The 11,194-nt window shown below is 39.9% G+C and overlaps 1 protein-coding gene across 1 annotated transcript in view; it reads left to right on the top strand.

The window, feature by feature from the left end:
- Window positions 1-8,366: 8,366 nt before the first annotated feature.
- TNIP3 (TNFAIP3 interacting protein 3) overlaps window positions 8,367-11,194 on the top strand; it is a 69,127-nt gene continuing 66,299 nt past the window's right edge. Inside the window, exon 1 of the mRNA XM_072335790.1 lies at window positions 8,367-8,441. Within this exon, the coding sequence (XP_072191891.1) occupies window positions 8,367-8,441 (75 nt within the window). The remainder of the gene's footprint in view (window positions 8,442-11,194) is intronic.

Raw genomic sequence — 11,194 nt, 5'->3', positions numbered from 1 at the left:
GAGAGATGTGATTTAAAAGGTTGATGGTTTTATTTTTATTTATTTATTTATTTATTTATTTATTTTCCCTACAGAAAGAGTTAAAAGAGAGGAAATGATATCATGGTAAAAGAGAAGTATGAATAAAATAATGTCATGTGTGGCATGTCTGAAGTCACAGTGGGGTGGCACACAGGAAATTCATTAGTTTGGGTCATAATGTTACTGTCAGTTGTGTTGAATAGGTGGGATGTCTACTGAGCAAGTCAAAATCAACAAGTAAAATAGAAGTTTCAACGTAATTTGTGCTTACAGTTAAGTATAAACAAAACAAAAATGGTTATTGTAGATCTTCGTAAGCTCTATTGTTAGTGCCTATTGAAACAATGGTTTTCTCAGGGTGTTAAGAACAGCCATGCTCTCCTCCTGGCTTGTCTGTTCATTCCTATTTGATGTTACTAGAATTGCATAGCGAACTTCATCAGAAGATTTACCAGTCAGCTGAGAAGATAACCAAGCTGACTTCCTGAACTGAGAGTATTTATCAGTGGTTATCTGTTAATTTCAGATCAGTTACATGTGAAACAGCTTGAAGAAACTTAGTTTGACTGCCCAAAGTAATTTATTTATCTTTTTATTCTCAGCTGTAATGAGCTGTGCCTTTAAAGTTACGATGAGATGATGCCAGCAACTGGCACAGAAGTGAAGCCATGAATCTGAAAGGACTCATTCAACAGAATGAAGTCTGGAAATATGAATGGGCTAGGAAAAAAACATCAGATGTATGGTCCTGCTTTAGTTGTCTCAGCTGAGTTCAGATGGTGTAACCATGAAGAGTAGTGAGTAGGAGGGATTGAAGACTATGAGTGACGCGGTTGTGCGGCTGTTACAGAAAATTTTGGGGGGGTGAGGTTTGGGAAGGGGCAAATATTGCATAAAATTGCTTCCCAGGAAAACATGGGGAATAGTTTCAGAGGACATCAGGTGGATTCATTTGTGTGTATATTTTTAAGTTGTAGCAATATGTACCTGGCTGAGCAGCCAGGGAGTTGTGCTTTTATTACTGCAGATGTGAGGTTCTGTTGCAGGCTAGCATAATGCTTTGTAGGCACCAAAAAAAATGTGAATATAATGGGCAGCTGAACAGAGTGCACTTACAGCTCCCTGCAACACTAACAAGGTTGTCATGATATACTGGTGGCACTGAGCATGGGGATCATCTAGGTGCAAACGACAAGATGTCCATTTGAAGCCTCATGGAAGAGTATCTGGAGCTTGTGGCACAGTGCTTGAGACTGTGTGGGACAATGAACTGATGCAACTTAGCACAGCACTTACTGATGAGGACATGCAGTCTGTTTTATGAGGGGCTGGTATTTAAATAGATAGAGGAGAGCCATAGCTTGACCTCTTTACTTAGGGTGTCTGGTGAGCTCTGTTTGCAGTTCAGTTACAAGTAAACACCTGTTTGGGGTTTGTGTCAAAGTGCTGGCAGGGGCTGCCGGGCTCCTTTGGGAGGAGAGGCCAGGACTGCTGTTCTAAACATGGCTTGTTCCAATAGTCCAGCCCCCTGCACAGCTGAACCCCTCAGCAGGACTTGGCAGTGCCTCAGGTATGTTTAAGAAAGAGTGGTAAGCAGCAGAGGAGAGAGGAGGAGAAAACAATGAGTAAGGAGTAGAGGAGGGAACGCCAGGGTCAGGAGGAGGTGCTCTCTGCAGCCTTTGGAAAGCCATGGCTGTTACCTTTCTGAACAACTGCTCTTGTGGAGGAACCACAGCAGAGCAGGGAAAAAGGGAATGTGATTGACAGGAACTGCTGTGTGCTGACCATATGCTGTAGCTCATTATCTAAATCTATTGGCAGTAAAGTAACTGATCCACGAAACCAATGCATAGGCACTCTTCCAGTTTTCATCTTGATCCATGAGCTTTTCTCATTTATGTTTGCTTGCCTTGTTTTGTATTCTCCCCATCTCCTGGTGAGAGTAGAAAGTAAATGAAGATGGGGAGTTTAGTTTATCTTTTTTTAGTTTCTTTTTTTTTTTTTTTTTTTTTTAAGTTTACCTTTTTGAAGATAAGCAGTCATTTATCAGGTGATCTTAATAAAGGAATCTGAGGAGTCTTATCTAATGTTGAGCTGAGGTTATTTGGGCTGTGAAGTCTTGTCCCTAAAAAGGACAGATGGAGAAACTGATTTTGAGGTACTGGCCCTTGTTGTGGGGCAAGCAGCGCTGGCTGGAATGCTAATAGAGCCAGTGCTTAGGGTAGCAGGGCAAGATGCAGAACCTGGAAGAGGCAGCCAACACCAGGTATCTTAGTATATGACTTGTGGGAAGGGAAATAAGGATGTTTATATGTGCATCTATTCTTAATGGTTTCTTTTTGAAGCGAGTCACCCGTTGCTTTGCAGTCAGATGGAGAGAAATATTCCTTTTGTGGAAGACCTTGCAATATGAGTACCTAATTCTGCAAAGATGTTGTATGGGAGGTTGGTAATCACAGCCTGAACCTCTGATTATTCAGCTGAGGTAAGTGTGGGGTCAGCTGTGGAAGCACAGGTGAGAGTGATGTAGCTGTGCTCCCGGAAGGGGTGGAGCTCAACTCCATCCCCTCTGAGACCTCATTTAAGGGCTGACTCCCACTGAGGCAGCATCTCTTGGAGATCTCTCTCCAGTGAGGACTGCCTCAGCTTCTTCAGCCAAGGCACCACCACTGGTGAGTTTCCCTTTGCTTATTACTTCTGTACATTTGTTACCATCTTTGCTACCATCCGTATATTAACAACCAATACAGATGTGCATGGAAACATTTTCCTCATTGAAACAGTGCCTATGAGAGGCTTAGTTTAAGAGCAATAGTTCAAGTAAGAGAAATCATAAGAAGCTGATTTGCAGAATTTATTTAGCTGCATTTTGGGAAGGAAGATCTTCGTAGCAGTTAAGTAATTACCCCATTTTCAGAGGAACATCTAGTGTGATTGAGACATCAGCTCAGTAAAATCAAATGCCGTGTTTTATTATTCCTTCTGAGTTTGCTCAGGTTTTTCTCAGATACTATTTTAAGTGGTGATTGCTGTTTATTAGTTACTGTTATATGACACTGGTATTGATGCTACTTTGGAAAATGGTTTAACACATTGCTGCTTGGAGTTTACCCCCTTTCAAAAGTGCTATAGTGTCCTGAGAGTAGAGCTTGCATGTGAAGATACATAGACATAATTTATGCAATCTATATCTTAACGCATACTCTACTATATTTGTGCTAAATACCTAAATGAGAAATATCAATTCACAGCATCATCCAATTAGCCTGAGGGTAAAATTCCTGTTTCTAAGTTCCTACCTTAACTTAGTGGCTGATTTTTTTTATGGCTTGTGTCCAAGTTTCCTGATAATGTTGCAGCCAGATTTGTAACCATGTAGTAAAAGCTGGAATCAGTTCTTGTTAAACATGATTCTTTCTCTTTCAAGTAGGTACTGATTGTTCCCAAGCAAGCACAACAAATGGTAACAGGGAAGATGGCATGCCTTAGTTCGGCACTGTATGTTCACAGCATCTCAGGCCAAATTCTCAAAAAGAAGCCCAAACAAGCATGCCAACAAGAGCCAAGAAACCAACGCACCAATCCACAACTCTGGAAGAAATTGGAAAAAAAACAAAGAAACAAACAAACCAACAAACCCACAAAAACAACTCTTAAAACTCTTAAACCAATGACAACAAAGAAGCAAACAAAACCAGCACTGAAGATGATAATGTAAGGCACTGAATTATGGTTAGTGTTCTGGGGAGTGCTGCCTGGATGTTTATTGAGATTTTGCAAAATGTGTTTGCTTAATAAAGTTTGTCAGTAGAATGCAAATCCGCATGTTGCTCATCCTCAGTCAAAACAGAAAAGCTTAAGTTGAAATTAGGTAGCTAATAATATAACTGTCTCTTGATGAGGCTGTTTTGCTGTGGTAGAATACCCATTAGAAATTTGTTTTGAGGAGGTAATAATGGTGATAGGGGCTTTAAAGGGAAACATGCCCTAAACGAAAGGGAGCTTTCAGAGCAGAAGGTGTGTGAATGCTGACATGAACAAAGCAGAGGTGGTCTGCTGAAAGGCACATCTAAGTACATATAAACCTTGTCCAGAATTCAGCTGCCCAAGGCTTAGTTACATGAAGTATGGGTATGAGCTCTTGGCTTGGCTTCGAAAAAATCACTGAGCTGAGAGTGTGTCTGGCAAAGCCATGAAGAAAAATGTCTACAATTTTGTTTAGATTTCTTTCTTACTATGATAGAAATAGAAGCTCATGAACATGAAGGAAAAATCTAATTATGAGGCATGAGGAAGGAAAAATTGAGATTTAAAAGACAGCAATTAGAAAACATTGAGTATTGGCCTCGTCCACGGAGTAACAGGAGGCAGCTGCCTTCTTCACATCTCATGACTGCCATGCCAGCAGGGATGAGGGATGTGTTTGACCTTTCTGTATAATGATGAAATTTTTTAACAAATATATGAAGGTCGTCTATTGTGCTGCTTGCAAAATGGTAGAAGCTGTTTAAACAGTAGGGAGGAGGGGATACCTAAGATGTGGGAGGAACATTAAAAGAGCTCTGAAATAGGGAACTAGATTATTATTGTCTAAAAAACAAAGGACCAAGTAGGTGAAAGGAGAAGACCTATTTTATGTATGTGTGTGTGTGATTATATAAAAAGTGTAGGCTGAGTATTACTATAATTGAGAAAATTCAGAAGCATGTTAGGAATCAATTCTGGAAACTAAACAGTATCTAAAGGAACAGGATGAAGAGCCAGGAAGAGTACAAAATACCCTTTTTGATGTTCTTCTGAAAGGAAGTGGTGGAATGTAGTGGGAGCTCTGTTCAGGGTGAAGACAGGGCATCAAGAGCAGCCACCCATGTGGACTGTGTTAAACTTGCCCAAAGAGAACAGAAGGCTTTCCTGAAACAGATGGAAAAGGAGAGGATCAGTTATGTGCATTCTTCTTAACTTGTTGCATCAGGCTTGTTTTAAGGCATGCTTTCATTGAATATTCTAAGTGGTGTGCTCTTTGTTGTAGATTCTGTTTAATAGAAGTGTTTTAAAGCTTATGACTTTGATGAGCAGACTTAATCCACAGACAAAACAGGCTTAAACTGTTTACAGCCCCTCAGAAACAAAATCATTTTTAGTTTTATTTCTTCATTCTGTCTATACCAGAAGTCTTGCTTTGATGCTTCAAAACTGGCTTTTGGAGATCTTACTGGAAGTTCTGGGTGTTGTTATTTTATTCTGTTGAAGCTCCAGTGGAGTTAACAGTTTGAAGTTATTTTAGAAGCGCCTTTGGTGACTTGAGGCGAGAAGGAATCCATGCTATTACTATTCAGTTAATAATCCATTACAAGTGACTCTAGTTCTTGAAATTACTAATACATGAAAACTTATGTAAATATTCTCCAATGCTGTAATAGATTCTGGTTTCAATGGCTATCGCTATTCCTGTTGTTAGGAAGTGATAATGTCTTTACCAGTTTCTGATTACTGCTGCTTGCATGGGATTGTTATGGGATTTCTGGTCTGGTTTGTTTGTTTGCTTCTCCCCTCTGTCTTGCCAAGAGTGATAGTTTTCCCTTTTCTGGCTTGCTTGTAAGCAGCTGCGGTGATCAAAACTACCTCTCTAAGCTTTTGTTTTTACAGAATTGTGAATGTCTGCTTAAAAATATGCATTTATATATTTATGCCTGCATTTAATAAGTAGCAATAACAAAAATCAAATCTGGAATAAATTAGTGTTTAAGGTATTTGATATCATGTATCTGTAGATGAAGCTGGTGCATCAGAACTAATGGCGAAAGTGCTTAATTTAGATTCACTGACTGCATTGTATTTCTGTAATGGGAACATCTGCAGGAATAAATTACAGATGTAGTAGGCTACTCTCCTGCAGAGTTGCATAATAGTTTATCATGAGAGCTTAAACATGTATCCCTCCACAGCTTTCCAGCTGCAACAAGGAAGTACAATGAAAACACCGTCAATCCAAAGCAGTAAAACTTGGTTTCTTTCACTTGTAGAAATAAGGATGAACAGTTTCACAAAAGCTGATTTGCAGCAGAAATGCTGCCCTGTAGGCCAGGGTTGTTTTTGAGGTGGTCTGAGGATATCTGCAGCTAGCTGATGTATGCATAAATAAGCTTCTAGAAATTTAGTAGGAATGCAAACAAACTTCTAGAATTTAAGTCTGTGCACTGTGGGGTGCTTGAACCTCAAATGAAGGCTTGAAAGACATCTACTTCATGAAGAAGATTCAAGTAATCTTACTGACACATCAGCCTTTTCCATATTCATTTCCATGGCCTTGAGTTGCACCAGGGCAAGTTTAGGCTGGATATAAGGAAGCACTTCTTTACAGAAAGGGTAGTTAAGTACTGGAATAGGCTCCCCAGGGAGGTGGTTGAATTGCCATCCCTGGATGTGTTTAAGAGCCGTTTGGATGTGGTACTCAGGGGTATGATTTAGCAGAGCGTTGTTAGAGTTATGGTACTATGGTTAGGCTGTGGTTGGACTTGATGATATTCAAGGTCTTTTCCAACCTGGGTAATTCTATGATTTCTAAGACAGCATCTTTTCCTGCTAATTGTAGCTAGATTTTTTTATTTTTTTTTTACAGGTGTTCTTGTATTAAACATCTGGATAGAAACATGTAACTAAGATCAACTGCTGAAGATTTAAATCTCTTGATTTCAAAAAGCTTATTCACATTCAGAAAGCCTTAGCCTGTTTCTTACATGTACTGATCACCGCTTCTCCCTCTTCATCCAAAAGATATCCTTGTAGTTATGAATTACACTGGCTTATAACCTCTCTGGTCCCAAGACCAGAAAGTTCTCAAGTTCACACTGTTTTTGTGTGGTGTAATCCAGTTAACCACAAGTTAGCACACAGCATCATAAGTAGCATTGCAAATATGTATACATATATCCTTTTTTTCAGACTGTATTTTATTTTATTTTTTTTTCTCCACTGAACAGAGTCTTAATGTTGTAAGTTAAAATTGAAGGCATGATGTCAATACTTCTGTTATATCTTGTCCAAATAAGAAGGCTGTCAGGCTCTTACTTGTATATCACTATAATTTTTCCCTCTTGAAACTGGTATCCTGGTTACTTCTGTTTATGGTACTTCCATAAATACTGTTACGCGTATCACCTGCTGCAGAATCAGACTTAGTTTTTCTGTAGTATCACAGATTCCTTGTTTTAATTTTACTTTCTGCTTCAACAGTTCATTAAAGCAAAGGTTAGAGAAGGTTAGGCTGCATTGACTTTTGCATTCACCTCACTCAAAGCGAAAAAGACTTTGAGGTGCTTTATTTTAAATATTATGTAAGCCGGTTGTTTCGCAGGAGAATACTTACTGAAGAAATTATGTTAGTAAATTTGCCTGCAATTTTAGAGAAAAAAAAAATTGCCTGTAAAAGAAAAATGTCAGTATCTTTTGTTTGTTTGTTTGATTTAGCTTAACATTACTTTGCTTCTTCATGATCGTTTTTGACTGTTCTCCACTAGGACTCTATTCCAGATGAACTCCGTGAAGTCTATCTAACAAAATTTGTCTCAAAGGTATATTTTACTTGGATCATACATCCACGATGATTTAAATACTCTTTTCAGTGGTTATCATAAATAAGATTTTGCTTCTGAGATCACATTTTGGAAAGTGAGAAAGTAGCCTGAAGGATTCTTAAATATTTACAAGAAGACAACTTGCAGACTCATCCCTTTGCTGCTAGTGGACAATGTTATACCAAAATCCCTGCTGATTTCAGAGCAGTAGAGTTTATGATGAACAGAAACCATACCTGAATAACAACTATTTGCAGCTCAGTCTGAAGTAGAGCATTTGACAGAGTTGTGATGAAGGGCTCCCAGTGTGAATGCTGGGAAGGTTATTGGCTAGGCTGCAGCGTATATGCTTTTTGCTGTGGAATGGATTTGTTTGCTAAACATGTGGAGGAACGGATGCAGCTGCATTTAAGGTAAGTGTCCTCAGAATTATATAATAAGTTTGTATTCAGATGGAGGCAGTCTTTTGACATAAAACTGTGCCCCGTGTTGAAATTCTGAGGTAGACAAATAGGTAATAAAACAAAAAAGTACCAAGTTGAGCATATGAAAAGTTCTCTACTTGGAAAGGGCGTTTGTAGCTGTCAGGTGTCTTTGTTATCAGGGCTGGATGTGGCCATCATATTATAAATGGCTTGGGTTGGAAAGGACCTCAAAGATCAGCTGCTTCCAACTGCTTGCCATAGGCAGAATTGCCAGCCACTAGATCAGACTGCCCAGGAACCCATCAATCCCTCATCACAACAGGGAAGGAGGTGAGATGGGGGTAACATGGAGAAATATGCGGTAACTTATGTCATGGGCCAAGTCAGGCTTAGCACTGATGAAGTTGTTGAGGCAGCTATGGTAAAATAGATCATCTCTATTTTATGTAAGTGGGCTAAACAGAAGATATTTCCTCCCTTTCCAGCTGGCCTTGAATTAACTTAAGCTTCCAGGTGCTTATCAGTGTTCTCAAGGTAGCTACCTTGAGCTACCTGCCTGTACTACATATTGTTATTTCTTAATCTGATTTTGCTTACTTACAATTCACAGGAATTTAGAAGCTTCTCAGCAATGTGCCAGTTGCACTGGAACTGATGAATTTCTTGCATCAAATAACAAGCGCTGATGTCCACCTTGACTGTAAAAAACAAAACAAAAGCAACAAAAAACATCTGAACTATGACTTTTAAAAAGGTCAGTAATTTTCTTCTGTGAGTCTCGTGTATGTGTGACAATAGAAATCTCATAATCACCTGTTTTTCACCTCTTGCCTCAAACGTGTGGCTTTCATAGACACATCTGCTAGGCACCAAAATACCCCCAAAACTTATGTATCATTGTTTGGTTCATAACTGAAGAGACCTAGAGACAATGCAGTCTATAAATGAATAGCAAGAAAACATGAGTGTCTCCATGACTAAAGTATTACGAGATGTCCAACTAAATGTCATTTTAAAGCTGCGTCCTCGTTCAGACTTGATTTGTAGCAGACAAGTTCGAAAAAGTCCCATCCATCCACGAAGCTCCGAATGGCTGCGTTGTGGTACAACTCGGGCTGTAGATGGCAGCGTTGCTGCATGCCAAATGCCGTTCCCTGCTCACTCAGCTCTGAAGGGGTTTGATTGGAGCTTTTGAAAATACGCATTTGTAGGGTACGGTAAGGGTTTGATAGCGCTCCTTTAGCCATAGAATTGAATATTAGAAAGAAACAACGTGAGAAGTGTTAAAATTTGTGTGATGGTGCTTCCAAATGCTTTGGTTGGGGTCTGTTGTTTCAGCTCCGTATGGGAGCTGCATTTGACAACTGCTTAGAAGAATTTCCTTATATTCATCTTTGGGGTTTTTGGATATTTTCTGTGATATTTCTAAAAACACTACTAAAGCAATGACGTTCTGGAAGATACTGAAAAACCTCAGAAACTGGTAGAAATAATTCTGGATTTGTAGCCTCCTGGCCTTATGTGGAAGATATCCCTTATCAGGGATACAGGCCAGCAGTTTGATTTGGTTTGTGTAGTGGGTGCACTTGTTATTGTTATGGTAGTCTTACTGACTGAAAGACATGAGTAAATAAAAGCATCTTTTTCAGATAGTGTTTTCCTTAATTAATTGGTTGTCTGTTTCTGATACTAATTACACCTTGAATAATTCCAGGAATTAGGGCTGAGATGAAAAGCAGACGGGTTGAGCTTGATGTGACAGCTAAATTGCAGGCAGTGAGAGAAGGATTGGTGTAAGGCAAGGCAGGCTGTGCATCACTTCTTTAGATGTCCTGCCTGTCTTAGCTACCCTCAGGATCTGAAGCCAAGTACAATAAGATTTAAAAATAGTAATAATTAAGAAAGTATCCAGTGACTATGCTGGAGGTTTTTAATTACAGATTTATGGGGATTATCAGCCTGTATGGGAGACTGGTAATCACAGCCTGAACCTCTGATTAATCAGCTGAGGCAAGTATGGGGTCAGCTGTCGGAGCACAGGTGAGAGTGATGTAGCTGTGCTCCCGGAAGGGGTGGAGCTCGACTCCATCCCCTCTGAGACCTCATTTGAGGGCTGACTCCCACTGAGGCAGCATCTCTTGGAGATTGCTCACCAGTGAGGACTGCCCCAGCTTCTTCAGCCAAGGCACCACCACTGGTGAGTTTTCCTTTACTTATTCCTTCTGTACATTTGCTACCATCTGTATATTAACAACCAATACACAGCCATAGACTCTATAAGTCTTTTGTTGGTACTGCCAGCTGCATTTGGGCCTCTGGTCAGTTCTGCAGTTAGCAAAGAATCATTATTCTGTCCCTAGGCTGCACATAGGTCTACTAACAAGGTTTCCATCTTTCCAGTCAGCACTGTTACTGCATCTTGATCAGGTAATGGTCTAGCTCAGTGTGTCTGTCCAAGCTATGAATTAAGCCATATTGCTGAAGTAAGTCTAAAGCAAAGCCCTTAGCTTATACTTCTGTAGCTCTTATAGGCAGCTGTTCCTTTGGCATGTTGTCCCAGAGTCTTCTTCGCAGGCTGGATGCTTGTTTCTATTCTCCGTCCCCCACTGTGTGAGTCTGGCCTGTTCCCTGCACTTCTAAGTCACAGGAAAGATGAGGAAATGGCAAATCGTGTATGAGGTGGTCCCTGCAGAAGTATCTAAAAAGGTGTCACTGGCCCATTCTCAGTGGGGTTTTGCCCCAGTTTCTGGAGATGGTCCAGAGCAAAACGGATTCTGATAATCCCGCTATTTCTAAGGAAGCAGCAGCTGGAGTCTGCTTTTAAACTGCAGCTAGATCTATAGAGAGGTTTAGCGGGGCATAATAAAAGGTGACTGAGATTCTATGGAAGTGAAATATGTCTGAAGGAAGGAGGGCTCAAGGAGCAGTAAGATAGATGGAAGAAGTTCCAAGAGTGTGTATGAGGGGTGTAAAGGAACGAAGATTTCTACTCTTAAGAATGTGTAACTTTTTAAAATCTTGGGTGATATGGCAGAGGAAAGAAGCATATTTATTAAAATTAAAATGCACAAAAAATGTTTCGTGACTAAGTAAACTAAAAGGGCAGATGAAGTTGCTGAGTTTGCAGTAATCATCTATTTTGAAAAGACTTAGGTGGCAGTCACGTGAAAGATG

This window comes from Excalfactoria chinensis, chromosome 4, assembly GCF_039878825.1.
Source record: "Excalfactoria chinensis isolate bCotChi1 chromosome 4, bCotChi1.hap2, whole genome shotgun sequence".
In the NCBI taxonomy this organism is placed as follows: domain Eukaryota; kingdom Metazoa; phylum Chordata; class Aves; order Galliformes; family Phasianidae; genus Excalfactoria; species Excalfactoria chinensis.
This window is presented reverse-complemented; position numbering and strand designations above follow the sequence as displayed.